The 20,454-nt window shown below is 37.0% G+C and overlaps 1 protein-coding gene across 3 annotated transcripts in view; it reads left to right on the top strand.

The window, feature by feature from the left end:
• bckdhb (branched chain keto acid dehydrogenase E1 subunit beta) overlaps window positions 1-20,454 on the top strand; it is a 46,867-nt gene that overhangs the window by 819 nt on the left and 25,594 nt on the right. For all 3 annotated transcript variants that reach the window (XM_027002217.2, XM_027002226.2, XM_027002237.2), the window contains exons 2-8: window positions 65-142; window positions 2,074-2,142; window positions 4,266-4,399; window positions 5,597-5,752; window positions 9,119-9,227; window positions 11,291-11,388; window positions 13,525-13,635. In XM_027002217.2, the coding sequence (XP_026858018.2) occupies window positions 65-142; window positions 2,074-2,142; window positions 4,266-4,399; window positions 5,597-5,752; window positions 9,119-9,227; window positions 11,291-11,388; window positions 13,525-13,635 (755 nt within the window). The remainder of the gene's footprint in view (window positions 1-64; window positions 143-2,073; window positions 2,143-4,265; window positions 4,400-5,596; window positions 5,753-9,118; window positions 9,228-11,290; window positions 11,389-13,524; window positions 13,636-20,454) is intronic.

The raw sequence follows: 20,454 nt of genomic DNA, 5'->3' as shown, positions 1-20,454 counted from the left end.
GGTTTTGTGCAAATGTTAAACTTTTGTCTATGGCCTAGATCAACTACATATTTCTTCTCTTCAGGCTCCACCATGAAGATGAACTTATTCCAGTCTGTTACCAGTGCTTTGGACAACACCCTTTCAAGTGACCCCACAGCAGGTGTCTATTGTTCATATATTTGTTTGTTTTGCTGAAGATGCTGTTAGATCTCTGGGCAACAAAGTTTTAACTTTTTTTTTTTGCTTCCCAAACTAAAATAGGTGGACCCTATTTTATGAAATTTAACTTGTTTTTAGAATCTTTCTTTCATGTGGTATTTAAGTGTTTACAATTTACATTAATTACATATTAGTAAGTCTCTTATTAGACTTAAAATTTGTACAACCTTGCTTCTACAGTTTGAGTTTTGCCTATATTTGGCCTCAGGAACATCCCTCCAGTATCCAGCAGTAATCTACAATTATAGAGAGGGGAACCACTTTCCGTGGTACCGTTTTTCCATAGTATATGTAATGATATACAAGTATACAGTGCTGCTTGAAGTTTGTAAACCCTTTAGAAATTTCTGCATAAATTTGAGCTAAAACCTCAGATTGTCACAAGTCATAAACCAAATCAGAAAAATGAGAAAATATGACTAATTTATTTATTGAGGAATCTGATCCAATACATATCTGAGTGGCAAAAGTATGTGAACCTTTGTTTTCAGTACCTGGTCTGACACCCTTGTGCAGCAAAATCTTTCCGGTAAATGTTGATTAGTCCTGCACACTTCCTTGGAGGACTTTTAGCTGATTCCTTCGTACAAAACAGCTTCAACTTGGTTGTTTGTGGGTTTCCTCCAATGAACTGCTTGTTTCAGGTCCTTCCACAATATTTCTACAGGAGTAAGGTGAGGACTTTGACTTAAAATGTTGCCTTTATTCTTCTTTAACCATTTTTTGGTAGAAGAACTTGTGTGCTTAGGGTTGTACTTTGCCAGATTCCTGTTCTTTAAATAAAACCGGGTGCCCACTCACATCTGATTTGTCATTCCATTGTTGGCTCAAATTTCATCTTCAAAATATCTGCTAATCTTAAAGGTATACATACTTTTGCCACTCTGAGATATGAAATATTGGATCATTTTCCTCAATAAATAAATGACAGTCTATTTGTGTCTCATTTGTTTAATTTGGTTCTCTATCTCCTTTTAGATAATGATGATGTTTTATGTCAAATTTATGCAGAAATATAGAAACTTCTAAAGGATTTATACATTTTCGATCTCCACTGTAATGGAACAAAAACCGGGCAATTGTGAAAATGTATGCAAACATACATAATAAACAGGTTGTTGTTTTTGTTATTGTTGAAGGAAGCAAAATGGCCAATTATGATTTTTGGTTCCAGGAGTCTTATCATGTCAAGATCAGTCATGGTTTGTTCATGTTGTTACTAGGTCTGAACAATATATAATTTTAAAATTATCCCAGTAGAGGTTTTTGCAATAGTTATGTATTGCAGAGCATTTCAATAGATAATTGAGCCATCTATGAAATCATGTCATGTCATGTGCTGAGTATCCTGCCAAACTCAGATGTTCCTGTGTTGTATACCTGATTTGATTAATGAAGGCATTGACATGATACAACATATGTTGGTAATGTTGGTAAAAAGAAATGCCTGGACACTTTAGTTGGGTCATATTTCTAATATATTTTAGAGAATATCACAATGACCATATGTTGCAATACAATAACAATATAATATTTTGTCTGTATTGTGCACTCAGTCATTGAATTGTTTGCACTGACTTCATGATTCATGACTTTTTAAAAAACATTTAAAACATTTTATAAAAAATGTAATTAGGTGCACAAGCATTTATACCTTTAAAGAATTACAGGTGTTGCACTTTAAAGGTCTTTGCACTTGCTGTTCAGACAGCAATCATAAATGAAAATATTATGTCAGTGCACCCCTATATTAATACTAATGTAATTTCTATTGATGTCTGTCTGGCTGATTTGCTGAATGACATGCTGTTATAGCATCAGCAAATGAAACAAAGTTATATTTTCTACATGATGTTTGTCTCTGTTCCAAAGTAATTTTTGGGGAAGACGTGGCTTTTGGTGGAGTGTTTCGTTGCACAGTTGGACTTAGGGACAAATATGGTAAGTGTTTCTCAATACTGATTGCATATATGCAATGTGAAATCTATGGCTCAAGTTGTCATAGGCTGTGCTCGAAATTACCCACTACATTCTGATTGGGCCCCAAATCAGTATGCCATATGGGGTATGTGATCAAAATACGTTTTTCCGTTATGCGAAATGTATGCGGATCATACTGCTTTGGTATGTGAGAGACAGAACATAACTATGTGGCATACTGAATCCTGTCATGCAACGGTGGCAGAAAATCTTTCACAAGTGTGTGGAACCTTCATATGTTCATGTGACCTCATTGTATGGTTTTAGTTTGTTGCATACTGGATACTATGCTGCATACTATTAGTAGGACCAGTGTTCAGTGTACAGTATATACTGAGTGCAGTATACAGTATGTAGTAGGCTATTTCAAACATAGCCAGTCATTAAATTGCATGGGCCACATTGTAGCACTAGATGGCAGCACTGTCCTGTTTTTGAGATGCACAATCATCTCTCGATTGAACGAGATATATGTATTATCTCCTGAAGACCTAGAATTTGGAAATCCTCTAGGCAATATTTTGTGTTCTTATCCATTCATCTGTTGAAACATAATGTTTATTATAATAATGAAATCAAAATTGTGAAGATGATGATATTTACTTTACAATATTTGTGCATGCATTCTGTTTCTGTTTTAAAAAAAAAAACTTTCTGAACTTTATTCCTTACAATCACGTAGGTACTATGGGAGTATTCAAGAATAAAATGGTTTTCTTTTTCTAAGAGTTGAGGTTTTGTCTGTTACATTATTGTGTAGAATACCAAACTCAACTGGGACCCCATTTTTGTCCAGAATACTGTTAAACAGTGAAGTGACATTTTTCTGTATAATGTACATTTATGCTGTTGTGTAGCGCTTTTGTTTGATTTTGTACTTTTAACCTATAGATATTAATGGAAGTTTGATATATATATTTTTTATGCTTCCATTAACATGATTATCATTGCCAGACAAACGTGGTGATTCATGGATTGCTTAGCAACTTGTAGTTTAAATAAACATTAGTCAGGTGCCTTCTCTCTCTCTCTCTCTCTCTCTCTCTCTCTCTCTCTCTCTCTCTCTCTCTCGTTCCCCCGCCTTTTGTTTTCATTGACGTCAGAGGTGTTGACCTTTTGCAAGGGATCATTATTTTCCATGCCATCTTGTTAGATGAGAGAGATGGCACATGAATGGCTACCTGTAAGGGTGACGCACACACACAGGCCTTGCTGAGCAGTGAGTACTGCTGTCCACCTGAATTCCACATTTTCAGCTGTGCCGCCTTCTCCCGCCAATCCACATGGAATATCTTTTTCTGTGAAATCGATTGCATACACCAGCCAGGAAACATTGCATTATCACTAAAATGACTGATACAAACTTTTGCTTGGTATTCCCTTTATTTCTGTTCAGATGAAGTACAGATTTATAATTCTGCGATGAGGGTGGAAAATGTTTGGAGTCCAAGACTCTGAAATGTCCATCAATTCTGTTAAATTCCTCTTTTCCTCTTTCATTTTCATCATTGATAATTTCTATCATTATGTCAATTTCTTTTATTCATCATTCAGTTTTTTTTTTCATTCAGCTTTTAAGAATGTATGCACTGGTTTGTTAGTGTGACCTTTGGGTGCTGGTGCAAATAATCCTGTAATATAGTACATGTATTGCAATTGTTATACAAGCCGTGTTTTCAGATCAGTCTGAATGATCAGCAGGTATGTAGGCCACCACTAAAGATAAAACAAAGGAGCAGCTGGTCACTTGGCAAAAATAAAAATAGAATCTCTGACCATGTCTAGAGTTTAGTTCATGTGGTTTGTTGTTGAATTACAGGATAGAAGTGGAAACCACACCATGTTTTTGTGGTCATGGATGAGTCTGCCATTTGGAATTAGATTTACCTTGCTTTGATTCTTAACACAGATGAGAAATTAACCACTTATGCAGGATCTTTTGTTCAAGGCAGTCTTGTCTGTGGTGTCCTGTGGTATCCACTTTGTCTCAGTTTGTTATTAAAATGGGTTTCAGAATACTAGCTATGAGACAAATACCCATCAGTTTACATTTTTATTTTCACTTACTTTTTTTTTTTGGCCAGGCAAAGATCGCGTCTTCAATACTCCGCTGTGCGAGCAAGGCATAGTAGGATTTGGAATAGGTGCAGCAGTTGGAGGAGCAACTGCCATTGCAGAAATTCAGTTTGCCGACTACATCTTTCCAGCTTTCGATCAGGTGGGCCCACTGGTTTGATGCTTCTGTCTTCTAACACTGATTAAGTCATCATTCAGTTAAGTGAGCCATCAGGAGGTTGTTGTTTTTATGTTGTAGATTGTATTTATTGTGAAGACATTTTGGACAGCTGACTCATTTATTTATGTAGGGATCAATTCCGAGATACACGGTGGAATTCAAGGCGGTTTTCCAGTTACACCGGCAAAATCAGTGTATTAATATTTCAAAATGCATGTACATGATTCAGTTCTGTTCTTGGAGATTACCAGGTCATACAGAATATTCAAAAATCATGCTGCCATTGATGACACAGGTAAAGATGCAGTGGCTTACACACAGCAAAAGATAAATGAGGCATTTGCTGGCTGACCTGCAGAGAGGAGCTAGCTGCATTTGCCTATCTGGTGCTGCATGTTGTCACCTCCCTGAAGATGAATGAGTTTACGTTCCTTTTTCAGGGCAGTTGTGAATATCAGATGTGACAAGGGAATATTTTAGAGCAGAGGTCCTGGTGTTGTAGTGGTAATAAAGCCAGCCACTATGTTCCCTCTTCACTGGAAGAGGGGCCTTACAGAGGAAAGAGCTCAAAACACTAAAGGCATTTCAGAGTTTTCAGTTAAAGGGGAAGATAACGTTTTTTATTTATATTTGAGCATAAACAAAAAAAAATGTTTTCTCAACAAATGATTCTTATAAAATTGAAATTATAATCAGATGGATTTATGAATGTAAACACTAGTTGAGTTATCATCAGTTTCCTCAAAATATAATCTTTAAAGACATAAAACAGTTAAAAAAAAAAAAAAACTCCCAAAGATCCACTTTTCTTTGCAGTAGTCATTAAATTCCTGCTCTGATTCAGTCTGTTCTATTCTTCATGGTTTGTAGTTTTGGGGTGCTGGATGCGGAATAAACAGCTCCAGTTTTTGATTAATTTCAAAAAAGAAATTGCGTCACCAAAATGCAATGAAAATCAACAATTTTTAATAGCAACATGAGGTGCTTTGTTGTAAGCTGTGGAAATGGTCCCTGAGAGTACAAATCAATGTTCATAGCTACATATTTCCCTTAACAAACAACCTTCTGCAGATTATGGCTACAAGTGATGCACAAATTATATATGTATTTTTCAAATGTGAAAAAGGTGAACTTCCCCTTTAATATGTGTACTCACAAAATGTTCTGTTCTTTTTAAAGATTGTAAATGAAGCCGCAAAGTACCGGTACCGCTCGGGTAACCTTTATGACTGTGGGAACCTGACCATCCGAGCACCATGGGGCTGTGTGGGCCATGGCTCCCTCTACCACTCGCAGAGTCCTGAAGCCTTCTTTGCCCACTGCCCTGGCATTAAGGTACGTCTTTACAGAAACTGGTTATAAAATAATGAAAAATAGGATATGAAGCACAGCATTCAGTAAAAATTGGAAATTTGGTCTATGGTTGAGGACTAAAGCTGTGGTTAATTTTCAGCCATGAAAGGCATAATTTGGGCTCTATGAACATTGTCTTGGTGTCTGTTCCTGCTGTACATTTCTCTGTACACCAAGGACTTTTTTCTTTGGCTTTAGAATGGTAGGAATTAGTACGCAGTGTTTTGGGTGTAAAATATAAGGATTAAACAGTATGAAAATGTTGTTATTTATATATTAGTTATATAGTGATTAAATATGTTTGAAGAAAAAAGACTGGTGTAGAAATGGCATAGATCTGAATCCATATGTGATGACTTGCATTGCTTTAATGTAGTTTTGACAACCCAGGGTGGGGAAACAGGTTATGTCTTCTAGTGAGATCAGTTAAATGAGACAAAATGGCATTTTAGCACTGTTCACCACCATGGATCTATGACCAACAGTGATCTATACGTTCTTTAAAAAACAAAGTGTTCCAGTTTGGCCATGAAGTAAAGGAAATTCAGGGTTGGGGGTGGGGGGGAGAAAAAGCAGTAGAAACTTGTTAACAGAGCTGGAGAGGAAAGGAACAGAATAACCAATCAAGTACAGCACCCGCCTTCTGTTTATTCTTGAAATTAATTATTCTATGGCTTTAGTATATTCAAACTGTATGATAAACTGGAAAAACTACAGTTTGCCATTACTCTGCTGAGCCTTTAGGAGGACTAGAAAATTTGAATAAGAAGCTTGATAAGGTCAATATTTAGTTGATGTGGAACTACAGTTGCATTCAGTAGTGAAAAAAAATAAAAATGCAGATGAGCTGTAGTGTAAATGTTAGGAGTCAGTGAGTGAGGCAGTCAAAATAGTGAGTGTGTGTGTGTGTGTGCTGGGAACCAAGCAGGTGGTGATAAAAGCAATACATGTCTAATTAAGAGAGGCTGTATGGAAATTGAAAGGAAAAAAAAATCTTAATTTTTTAATTTTGTAAACAGTTTTTCTGTTTTTATAATTTTATTTGTTTATCTGTCATATCCCAGCATGGTATCTGTAAAACTATCGCATATATAATACATCTCTCACACACAAAAAAATCCCCCAAAATGTTTCACCCAAACAACTCAATTACACCTCCACAGGGTATAGATATTGGGCCACATTCAAATGCAAGTTATTGTTATTGGATTGGTACAGAAAAAATATTCATGTCATCTCTTGGCAGGTGTAGTCAATCGTATGTGAAGTAACTGAAAACATTTGAAAATGATACATTTTTTGTAGTGGGTCACATCTGATTCTGAAATATTTGCATGTGAAATATTATTTCTATGAATGTTATAAATTAGTAAGTGAACACAAACAATTCAGATCTGTAGGAATTAAAGATAAGATTAATGTGCATCAATATTAGATCCTTGGGTGGTCGGTATTCTGTGATAACCGAGAAAAGGCTATGCAAATGTAGGTGTTTATTAGTAAATTTAAACAAAACAACCAGAGAAACAAAGCAAACACAACAAAGACAAACATGCAAATGCAATGATGAGAAATGTACAAAAACAATGAGAAACTTGCAAATATCTCTCTATAAACAGTAGGTAATAACTGATGTTATACATGTTAAACAACAGGGTTTACATACCACACTGATTAGGGATAGAACAAGGGTCAGGTGAAACAAGGAACCAGCTAACAAGGGGGGCATGACAACATGGAGGGAAAGTAAACACATACACATGGTGACATGTCAAACTACCAAAACAAAACACATCATGATACTGAGTCTTCGAAATGTCAGTGCATTTTCACTAGAATGCAAGGAGGACCAACCGTATGACTGCTACCCAGTGTAGAGAACAATATAGAGAACATGACCCAGTTAGGAGGCACTGGATTATTACAGTCAATAACCTTAACTCATTGTGCTGCTATAATCTGCAAAGGTCAAGATGGTTCAAGATCAGTTCAAAATAAGAACAAAGGGAGTGGTCACACATGGCAGTTTTCTCATAGCCTTGTGCTCCTCTGTTTTCTCTGTGTTTACAAACGTCTATTTCAAATCTGCTGTTCATTGAGAAAATTGTTTTCAAGCAACTTACTGGCTTTCTATCCTTAAATTGCTGTCTAGACTAATTTCAATCTGAATTTTGCCCCAATACTTATAGTCCTAACACTGCTGTAATTAAGGTAATTAATTATATTCATTTAAATTTGATAATCATTTACAGACAGTAAAATACAGATGGTTAAATTGACAATTTTATACAGACATTTAAATACAGAATGTATGCATTTTCCTTATGCTTGATCTCACAGGAGCTTTTGAAAACCTTACACTATAAAATTATTAGAATGAGTTAAGCGTTAGGTTGGACTCTCAGAAATAGTAATAAAATGGTTCAAGTCATGCCTAAAATGCAGGAATTTGTCAAAATAGAAAATAAAGTGCCAGTGACCTGTGGTGTCCCCTAGGGTTCAATTTACTCACTGCTCAGATCTAAAGAGCTAGCTTGTAGTTAGCTTTTTGGACACTGATCTCATTTTTAGCACTGGGCACTGGTCTCAGTTTTAGCAGTCACATCAAATCAGTTACTAAATCAGCATTTTATCACCATAAGAACATCAACAAGACTTCTGTAAGTTGCTTTGGATAAGCGTATCTGCTAAATTCCATAAATGTAAACAGGTTTAGAGATTTCTTCACAAAGCCAGACCCAGAGAAACTTGTCCATGCTTTTATTTTAGCATGGATGATTACTGCATTGGTGTCCTAATAGGGCTGCCCAAAAAAGACATTAGTTGATTCACATTTGTCACTAGGAGCAAAAGAAAGGAATGCATTACCCCCATTCTTAAATTTTTGCACAGGCTACCAGTATGTTATAGATTTGATATTAAGGTGTTATTACTGATCTATAAATTGCTTAATTGTGTAGAGCCAGCATCTCTATCTGAAATGCTGAAATGTAATGAAATGCGCAGAACTTTCATATCAGTAGCATCCAATTGTTTAGTACTGCCCAAGTTCAAGACTAAGGATGGAGAGGCAGCATTTATCTGTTCTTTTTTTTAAATGGAACCAGTTGTCAGAGAATATTAGTACAGCCAGACAGTATGTTACAGTGCACTACAATGCACTACAATGTGCTTTATCTCAACACTAGTAACATCTTTGTTACTAGTTTTAGATCTCTCTTTGAAATTTGTTCTGTTTAAATAAAAGTGCTATATAAATAACCTTACCATGCCTTGTCTTGAAGTATATGCTCAATTATTCAGGATTTGTTATTTTTGCACCAGGATAATGTTTGTTTACTCCCTTAGGTGGTCGTGCCTCGAGGTCCTATTCAAGCTAAGGGACTTCTCTTGTCCTGCATCGCCGATAGGAACCCCTGCATCTTCTTTGAACCCAAGATTCTCTACAGAGCAGCAGGTGTGCTCCCAAGTACTATGGTTAAATCCAAAGTATCTGTGATGTCCTGATGAAGATCATTCTATGAACTGATCTTTTATGTTGCGCACACAATGTGTTCATTATCTGTTCATTAATTTTGCTGGTATGAACGAATGTGAAATTAAGGTTTCTTTAAAATTGGAGCATGCAGTTTCAGGCCTTTAAAAGGAAAGGCAATCTCAAAACATCACTACTTTAACAGTCCATGCAGTGGTTGCAGCAGCATTCCTCAGCATAAGATGATGTAAACAAAATGGCAAAAAAGCTAGTCAAGTTAGGTCAGCTTTGACTTTAATAGTGAAAGATACTGTTTTTTTTCTCTCAAATTCTTTATCCCAGCTTGCCATGTATCGATTCAAGACTTTCCCAATCACACTAGGGCCAACAGTTCCAGGAAAGTGATGCCTTATACCTGCCTTTCTCTGCATCAAGAATGGCTAGCAATGGATCCTTGTTGGAACTCAGTATTGTGGAACTGATTCATTTTTTTTTTTAATCTGATGAAGCAGAGGTTCATTCATGCTGGACCCCATGGTGCATACAGAAGGCATGGGTGTGAATGTGTGGAAGATCTTTGAATGCGATAGAACTTTGCTATTAATTAGAACTGATATCCTAAATTTCACAGATTGAGATGCCGAATTGTAGTCAAACATCGCAAAAATTGCATTTTACCCTATATTGACAAGCAAGGCAATGAAACACAATTAATGTATACCTGCTTCTAATTTAGTATTTTCTTAGCAATGATGCCTAGGTAAAGTTATCGCAGTATATAAAATTGTCATAAAAGATTTACCCAAATACATACGGATTGGGAGGAACAGTAAATAGAACAGTGCCTTTGTTCTGCTCTTCTGATTTAGGCAAATCACATCATGATGAAGTTTCTTTTGTATGAGTGGGTCACATTCAAGGACTGAACCCTCTCCTCCCCTTGCACAGAGAAGACTGTATACTACAAGTCTTACCTTTTACCCATCAATTTTCTTAATCGCAGCTATCATGAGTCATTAAGGGTTTTGTACTTGATCTCGGAGGTTAAATGATACTTAATTATAGACCGTTTTCAGCCCTTTTGTTAAAGCTTCATTTTACCTTATTGGCTCATTTAGGTTCTTTTGTCCTTATCTGGATCTTATTGACTGTTGCAGCAATATGGACTAAGAAAACGTAACAAGTCTCTGTTGGATGGAGATTACACATTTGGTACAGGTACTTAGAATTCTTGAAATGAGAACAGAGCATTGTGTTGATCCAGCATGCAGAAACAATTTTTGTTTACACATTAAAGTATTTCCTTTTTTTCCTCTCTGAATTAGGGATTGAGTAGGACTTGTTTTTAATTTTCTGTATGTGTGCCATTTCCAGATATGGAAAGTTTGCTTTTTTGAATGGAATTCGGCATTAGGACATCAGCAATATTGTTACCCTTATATTTCACCAAAAACATTGCCTAAACACATATATAGGCATATTATTCACATATTATTGGTTATCTCTACTGTCCAGTGTCACAAAATGCAATTATTAACTAATTACTGTTTTTTGAAAGGGGGGCTGTGGTTAATGTACATGATGCTAAACCTTCCTCAGGCATATCGCTTCTTAACTTTGAAACGGTCACAAAGCACAACTTCTGACAATGAAAAGTAGTCAAGTCCTGTCAGCTTGTAAATGTATTTAATTCCACTCTGCAGTTCAAAGTATAATTCTGCTTTTGTTTTAAATGCAAATGAAAGTGTCTGTAGTTTTGACTCATTGGAAAAGCTGAGACTTGCTTTTGGGGTAGGTTTTCTTGCCCTGAGGAAAATATGACAACCAAGCAGTTGTCTGGATTCAATAGCTAAGGTGCATAAGCCTTCTTTGAGAATTACTAATGCAGCCAGTTGTCACTGTTACTAATCCATAGCTTTGCTATGTATTGCTACATTTGTTATCTCCTATAGCATTTAGAGATAGAGCTGGGCTGGATTTTTTAATAGCATTGTTTTTTTTAAGAGAGTGTTTATGTACTGTTTCTTGTTGTTTCATTTGTGCAGTGGAGCAGGTCCCTACTGAACCGTACCTCATCCCCCTTTCCCAGGCTGAGGTTCTGCAGGAGGGAAGTGATCTCACCGTGGTCGCTTGGGGCACACAGGTAGGTCACATAAATGGGTCGGGAGAGTACACTGATTCAGGCGGAGGAGTTCAACCACAATAACACATATGCAGAGAATCAGCAGGCTGAATGGACTCTTTAGACCCTGATCTTTGTGACATTTCCAAATATAAAGAACCATGGATTAAAACAGGCTCCATCAAAAAGGCTCTGCTCACTTAGCAGGGGAGCTCCAAGGGATCTTGTCACCAGGCCCTGGGCTGACCTCTCTCCCACACCAAATGCATTCCCCTTCTCTGTGTGAGCTGTCTGTGTCCTCTCTGCTCCCTCATGTTCTTTGTCATTCTTACCTTCTGTATGGGCAGGATGGGATTATGATTTCAATAGCTCTCTGGGGGTCCTAAGTCATGGCTCAGCCATTCAACAGGTTTTTATCCCACCTGCAGTATAATTTACCTTTACCCAAAGAGCAAAGGCCAGTCAGGAACCAAGGGAAAGTGAGGAGATAACCTTCACGTTGGACAGAGAGGGGGAAAAAAAGCATCTGAAATTGTGGAAATCAAGGCCCTCTCCCCTTTCTCACGCCATTAGGCCCTTTATCCATCAGCACTCCATGAATGAGGAAAATAACTGAGAGGGCTATGCCAACACCGCTCAGAGCATGGGGCTAAGGCACTTAATGAAATAAAACAGAAGAATACTTCACTGCATAAAATTCTCTCTTCTCTTAAATGTAGCCAGCCAAAACATGTTGGGGGTCTTTGCTTCTTAATTGTGTACTGGATTTATGAGCCTAATGTAGGTTTCAAGTAAGACACAGTCTGTTGGTGTAATACAAATTACACCAACATGTTAATTATGATAGCCTTGCATTTCTGACACAAAACTAAAAAGGGAAATTAGGGCACTCGTTATGTATTAGCTGATTGACTACATATTAATGGTGAAGGTGGGGTTAAGCAGAGGTTGGGGAAATTTCTTGGTGGGGGGGCACTGAACCTTTAAAATAAACTTAAATACATGTGTTCAGGTCCTTCTTCCTTCTTCCTCTCTGTTCATCATAATTACATATTTGAAATTAATTCCAAGAAAGAATCTGTTAATGCCCTAAAAGTGGCTTAGGTTTAACTCTGCACTGCAGCCTTCATTCAGTACATGTAGATCTCTGAATATGCAAATATCCCCTGCTTCCACTCTCCTGTAGTGCGAGCATACCTGCGGCTCAATTACACAAAACTTTGCTTGATTTCTGTATTGCTATATACTTTGTGCTATACAAAGGCAAGTAGTAATATTGGAGCAACATGTTTGAACTGGAAACCATCTCCAAAGAAGAAAAGTGAACTGTACAGGATTGCTTCGATGTATCAGAAGGGTAGTGCATTTTATGTATAGCTCTACAATATTAGAAATGTAATGATAACAGATAACATGAGCTTTGCCTTCACCAATATGCTGGCATGTACTCCCTGTGTCCCCACTATAAATGGAATGGTGTCAGGCTTAAATATAAATGTTGTGGCAAAGCCCATCTGTTTTTGAGTAAAATTTTCGAAACAGTGCTCTGGAAAATGGCTACTGCAAACCCACATTTCCTCTGTAAGTTTGGCTGGGACTGTCTGATTTTTCCAAATAAACTGCACACATTTATTTCTGATATTCAGATCCTTTGGTAATACACAAAGGCTCACATTTTCTCCTTTTGCAACTTTTGCAACTGAAAACGGAACATCTCTGTGCCATCATTTTGAATACTGAAACTTCGCTTGCATAATACAAGTTATCTGGCTTGCTTTTCTGATATCCTTCATTTCATAGTAGCATTATGATCTGGAAAGCCCCACCCCACAAGTTTATGGAATTGTTTATGTTTGTGATGTATGAATCCCTGGATGTCTGAATCCTTGTTTTTGAGACTCATAGATGCACTGTGGTTCCAAAACAGAAATGCTCAAAATGGTGTTGACCACTTATTTCAATCAAATATTTTCTAGTATATAAACACCTCATGGACCAGTTTAAAAATCCTTTCATTGGAGGGGGTCTTTAAATTTTATGTATTAATAAACAGAGCTGACCTGATGCCTTTGTGGGACCCATTTGTAGATTTGCTTTTTCAGGCCTGTGACAATATTTGGTGTAGCTCATGAATTAATCTTATACTTTGGTTTGTAGGTCCATGTAATGAGGGAGGTTGCTGCTATGGCACAGGAGAAGCTTGGTGTCTCTTGTGAGGTCATCGACTTGCAAACCATTTTGCCCTGGGACATAGAGACTGTGTGCAAGGTAGGCCATGACTGTACGCACAAATACAAGAAAGGCTACTACAGTTCAAATGCAACATCAGCACACTCTTGAGCTGTGTTGCTAGAGCTAAAATGTTTCAGCAGTTGAGCTGGCATATATTCACCTTTTTTTAAAAAATCTTAAATTAAAGCAGTTTTACTAGAAACACCCAATCTCTGATCTGCCCTTTTATATCAAAGATTTTATGGGTTTTCCTTTGATAAAACTAAGCATGAACATATCTATTTTTCTCATGCTTGAGTTGTAGGCCACACATAATGTGAAAGTTTATGTACGACTTCAAGAACCACAGACCTGCTTTTTATGCAGCATAAAGGGCTCTCAGACACTAAATTATAACTTCTTACTCAGTAGTTTTGTATGTGAAATATGTAGCATAACTTAGCTACACCCCTATTCAGCTATGTTGTAAAGCCTGGCGTTCTGAAATTGTCATCAAAATGCTCTGCTTATTGTTTTCTTTTCAAACCAAGCAGCAAGGAAAATGTCTGGTCAAATCCTATCCCTGTTTTAATATTGCCCATTTTATCATGTATATTTGGAGGCAGCACAAGGTAAAACTTTGAGGCTTCCTGAGGCCAAATATACTGTTAGCGAATAGCTCTGAAGCTGTGACAGGGTTGCAGTGAAAACTGGAATCTGTCGCCTGTGTTATTGTTTTGGCAGTGAGGCGAAGGAAGTCTGCTAGCCTGTCATGGATTATTTGTTCACAGCTGCCTTTTCTAATAAACAATGTAATATTCAAACGTCTCGGTATTAAACACTCTCCATGAAATTGAATAGCATGTTTATGATGATATGCTTTTTGGCACTTGTATGGTATTGGAAAGCTGACGTAATAAGGAGAGACTCTTTCTCTAAACAACACCTCTCATGTTTCCTCTTTTGTCTAGCCCATTTTTTCCACTACATTCTTTATAGCACTCTTCTTGTGTTTCCGATTAAGAAGGTTTAGTAACAGCAGTGCAACTTTCAAATTTTTCCAAAATTAAATGGGACACATCTTTCATTGTTGGTAGGTAGGAGGAACATCTTTTGTATCAGGCAGTCAGCAGTGAACTTGGAAAATGAATCAATGGGAAGGTAATAGGGCTGTTTGTTCCTGGCCCCAGTCATGCATTTGTATTATTTTGTATCAGAGATCAAAGCCAAATATTTTGTAGCCATATGTATGATTGTGGTCAAGGAAAAACAAATGCAAAAATGGCTAGAAGCCTGTATAAATCACTGAACCAATTTTGTAGAGGGTTTATAGATTTTGTGGCCCTAGGTGACCAGTGGGTGAAAACGGTGCTCTTCCAAAATACAAGGAGATTGCTGATGGTTATCCTCATCTTGGAGGTGCTTTTTTTTTAGACATAGTAACGTCTGTGTACTATGGTTGTATCAAGAATGCTCGCATTGTCTATGCCATATTGTTTTGTTTTTTTTCATGGCCATTTTCAGATGGCAAAATGAAGGGTCACAATCAACCCATCATTTAAATAGGCTGGTAGGCCAGCATAGTGGTATTACTCTATGAACTAGAAACAGATGCTAAGACAAAATGATGTCCAACTGGGTCTGCCGGAGTGTCTAGCTCAGCGTGAGTCACTGTGTACTGATGCAGGCTCCCTGGTGTCCTATGCATGCATGCAGATCTGGGTCTCATCTGTGCGTCATCATTCTAGTCATTAAAACAGGACTGCACTGGTTTTCGTGCTGTTTCTGGTTTTCGGTTACTTTCTCTCAATGATCCACAAAACTGATATTCAACATATATATATTTGCTGTTTGTTGACAAAAGAAATTGTCTGCAATTGCAGTAAAACTGAGTAGCTCCCCCTTTGCTTCCTGGAACTGTTAAAGAAATGTAATAGTCGTTCATTTAGGGGATAAAGAAAATGGCCAGTTTCCCCATGCCAGACCAGTGGCCTAGATGATATAATGGGGATTCTTTCTCTTTTCCTATTTCATACCTTTTTATTTTTTCCCCCTCATTTTCTTGCTTTTTTATTCATATTACTTACTTACTATAGTTGTCAAAATGTTAGGAAATTCCATAATTGTTTCCAGTGCAGGATGAGTTTAATATGTTTAGTGAACTTTATTTACATTGCACTTTTAACTCTTTTTAAATGTTATGGGGCTGTAAAATATTAATAAAGCAATATACAATCAGTAAAATGTTGACAATTTTCATCTCCACTCATCTTTGCCTGCTTGTTATCCTTGCCCTTTTTTGTTCATATTCTGATTGCTGATGTATATCTGCACTACATTTACAGTAATTTGACTGCTTAAATGGTATCTGTTTTGAACTATATGTATGGAACTGTGTTAAGCTGACACACAGGTGGGGTGTTTATGTAGAGTAAAGAGCTGCTAAGTTTATGCTGCTTAAATGTGTAATAAATATTTATATAGTTATTTTTGTTTCATATGCTCCTCACAAATTCAGAAGTGAATGACATGACTATATGTCTTGCATTAGTCTAATTTTACTTATTTTGATCTCAACATAGATTTTTAATGGATCTCTTCAGTGATGGCTCTCTGTTTTCATAAGATTCTTGTGCACATTCTCAAGCCACTCTTCAGAATTAATGATTAAACCAAATTTTTATTATCTTATAGCAAAGCAGTTGTACTGACTGAAGGCTCCTTTATGGCTTGTGTAGGTAATTGTTAAATAGTCTGTTTTTAGGCTTAACTATAGTGGAACATGTGACCTAACCATGAGTACAGGGCACTTGTTTATCAATCTGTCTGTCCGGACATTTTCACTGGCGACGGCATTTCTTTTATAGTGAGAAAGCTGGCAAGCAGTTAGACATAGAAGGGCTTAGTTTGTTCTACAATGGGAGTCCTGTTTGCATCTTGAGGCTAAATGCTGTGTTTTTAAGGCTACTTGGTCTGCTCCCTATTCTGTAAGTCGCAACGGTAAATAGGCCCTTCCTAAGCAAGTGCTCCAGCTTTGCCTGGTTAGCGTCACCAAGATGTGCCTAGAACCCAGAGCTTCCCTGTGCTTGCATTTCCCTTGAGTTAAATGCATGCTAAAATGATTCAGTAAGTTATGTGTACAGTGGAGCAATTCAGCAAAAGAGATGCACTTTAATGTGTCTTATGGTCCTTAGCTCATTTATAGTCCCTACAGTTCTGTTTCTTTGTTAAGATGTGATGTTTCACATTTTATGATTGACGTATATATCAAGTTTTTGGATTTTTTAGTAATATGACAAAAAAAAGTAAAACATCCCACCACAAACACAAATGCTGAACACTTTAAGCTGAAGGGTCAATCTGTGACAGTTTTAGTGTAAACACTGAGCTAATCTTCTTGTTTTTTCTCTTCTTGTAAATTCAGTTTCTGTCCTCTGATGTTTCTTGAATTTTCCTCCTCCTGATATATGATGTCCTCAGCTTACCCTTGGAGAATGTCTGTATGAGTATTTCATTCCTATCCATTCCAGCTACAGGGTGATAAATTTGCCCAATCACAGATGTTGAGGACTAACCTCAATGCAAATGCTGATTGACAAATCAAATTACGTGCCAGTGCTGCAGCCATATTGTCTGTAACGAGTCCAGGTAAATTTTTTAGCAAAGGTTGTAATGTACATTTATAATTTGATGGGTCATGGCTACTAGGATTGCATTTGGGCCCTAATGTTTCAAGTACTGATCTCATTTGTTATTGTTAAGAGGCATATAGCATGTGGAGTTTTCCCCCTCCCCCATCTCTCCTTTCTTTCTTGCTTTTTTCTTGTGTTCTTTCTTTTGTTGGTTTGTTTGTTCATTTTTTGAAGGCTGAGTTTTGGGGTCCTGCTGTCTAAAGTACTTCAGGGAAAGGACTTGTAACTCCAAGTCAGTCAACTAAAATGAGAGCTTCTATTGCATCCGATTTTTCTGTCCAAGTTGGTGATTGAGAAGGCAGTGCTGTGTTCAGATTATGTCCTCATCCTTTCCTCTGGCTGCCACTGGTATACAGAAGCTCACCTGCGACCTGTGGAGCTGTTTTTTTGAATAGTTATTTTGTCATTCGATGGGTAGCCATAAACAAACATAGGATTGACTGTACATTTGACAGTAAGTTTCTTATTTCATCTCTAGTTATTGGTTGGTCTTTTAGCTCATGTTGGAAGAGCGAATGAAAAATTGAAGCAGCTGCATCCGTGGCAGAATCACCTAGCCTGCCTTTCTCTGCACAAAGCTCATCTTATCAATCTGTATGCCTCATTTACTAAGTGCTCCTGCACTATAATACACATTCTATGGAAAGCTATCATAGACCTGTTTGTCAGGAAGCCATGTGGAAATAATAGGAAAGCATATTAAAAGACAAGGTTATTCTTTAATGACAGCCTCAAAGTTCTTTTGTATGGGGGAGTAAGTGAAAACCTCATGTTATATGGAAGTCCTCCACTAGAGTAGAGGCAATTAAACCAAAACCATCTGTTATATGATATTAAAGGAAGTGTCTTACTGTCCTTTCCACTTAAAATAAACGCTTATGGACACTAAAAATCTTAATAAAAGGGTGGCTGAAGTCTTACTGCTATTAAATGTTTTTTTTATTCTTTATGTAAGTTCTGCTCTGGCTTGACAAAATGGAAACCTAAAGATACTGACTGCCAAGGTTCCCCTATTATGAAACAATCAATTGCTACACTCCATTTCAGCAGTCCCCACTATAATTTTTCGGGATCGCTGTGTGCATGTCAGTATATCTGCTGAGTATCAGCATGTGCAGATGTGATTATGATGGAAGAATAAACAAGAAACCACAAAATTTTGTAATGTGCATTTATAAAGTACATTATGTAAAGCTCTGCAAATAAAACTTGATAGAGATAATGCTTTCTTTAAACACTCTCATCTACCTTCAAAGAGCTGCAGAGTAGGTACATTTCAAAAAGTCAACAGCACCTCTATAGAAAAATGACTTACATTTTATTTTAAATACGATTTGAATTAAAATATTGCTGATTTGTTGTTTTGCTTTGTTTATTTTAGTTTGTTGTGAACTGAACTTGGTTTGTGCATTGCAATATACATGGTGTCTGTTTTTAACAAGCACTGGGCCAGCCCTCTAAACATGTTGCATTTAATTTTAGTTGTCTTCTAATTGGACAGAGAGCCCTGTAGCTGAACTCACATCATACCCACAGCTTCAGCTTGAAGCCAGGTTTTTTTTAAGGGATGAGGCTCTTGAGATTCTCTGGTGGGGATCTGACCGTGTCAGTGCATGCTCAATCTTCCTCACTTCTGACTCATGTTCTTTAGTTGTTTATGTTCCGTTGAATTACAATGTGGTTTGCCTCTAGTCTCCAGGTCTCCAGGTCAGAACAAGTGCTTCATTGTTATAAGCAGCGATGGACAAATAAAATTAATTAAACTATTACATAATTAAATAGTTTGAGAGAGCCAAAGGGAACCATTTATGCATACAGTATGTATGAGTAAGTGGGTTGTGGTCATAGAAGTTCTTAAAGGTATGCTAGAATGCATTTCCTCAATATTTTGCTATAATTCTAGAATGCATTTACTCAATAATGTATTGTGATGGCTTTATAGATACGTGACTTTGGTCAGGGCAAATAATGCGGTTTTACACACCTTCATGTGGTTTTACACACCTTTTTACAGCCCTATGTTTTGCCCCAAGCTGTTTCTTTTTTTACACCGCCTTTTTTGTTGGGCTCATAAATAATTGAGGAGCTCTGCTATGATGGGCTGATTTGTGGGTGATGTACCCCAGTGGCTCTCTCAGAACTGTCAAAATCAGGAGTGAGTTAGCTAGGTTAGCTATATGTCTAAGCAACCAAACTAGCTAGTTTGCTTCTGAGTTATGTCTTATTGATTAACTGATTAAAGTTGATTAAAAGTTAAAAATGTGTCTGTTAAAGGGATACATTTTATAGTGTGGATTTATGACATCACATTTCTTTTAGAGGAACCAGGCTGGAAAATAAAATTAACCTCTAAATAAGCTTGGTCATCATACTATTTAGATAGCTAGCTGGCTAACTATGCTAGCTAGTTACTTAGAGCATGATAGTGGCTAACATAATCCAAGTAGCTCGTACAGGTACAATTTTGACAACAACATAATGTAAAAGAAAGTTATTAACTCACTATAAAACCCTCTATGTTATTAACTCACTATAAAACTCTCAATCCAAAAAGTGGATCAAATCCCCCAGCATCGCTAGCTAGTTACTTACAGGTTGCGGTCAGGCTTGTGATGCCAATAAAGTTGGAATTGCCCCTCTCCACTGTCAGAGTGAAGCCTTCTTGAAGCTTCAATGTCTTGAGTAAAAATGTGCAAACTAACATGAATGTTAAATATGAAATGTGAATATTTACCATGCCCATTGCTCTGTTGTCATTGTTTTGTTCTTCACAATACCTTTACATTTTAGGCAATCAAGACTGTTATGTAACAGGATTTTGGGAATTGGTCCATTTTACAACCCTGTTTATCTTATGTGGGATTTGCATTTTGAAGAGGTGACAACAGAGTTTGAGGTTCAGGGTATGTCAGTTCCATGTGCTGTGCTCTCCTTAGTCAACCATGCCAAGATAAAGTTAGTTTTCCATTCAATGGAACCTTTAAACAAAATGATGTGTAAATGAAGAATATTGCTTTTTTTGGAATTTGGAATTCAGCTTTGCTTCTTTGTGTTTCAAATCTCAGTTTTTGTTGGAAATGCTAGTCATTTTTGTGGCTTATATTTAATAGCACAGGCAGGTTTTGAAATGTACTCTTATTGCGTTGTTCTGCGTCAACCAGTAAGGTAACATCTGTCAATGTTT

The sequence above is a fragment of the Electrophorus electricus genome, chromosome 10 (assembly GCF_013358815.1).
Source record: "Electrophorus electricus isolate fEleEle1 chromosome 10, fEleEle1.pri, whole genome shotgun sequence".
NCBI classification, from domain to species: domain Eukaryota; kingdom Metazoa; phylum Chordata; class Actinopteri; order Gymnotiformes; family Gymnotidae; genus Electrophorus; species Electrophorus electricus.
The sequence above is the reverse complement of the archived record's forward strand: the minus strand, read 5'-3'. Positions and strand labels throughout refer to the sequence as shown.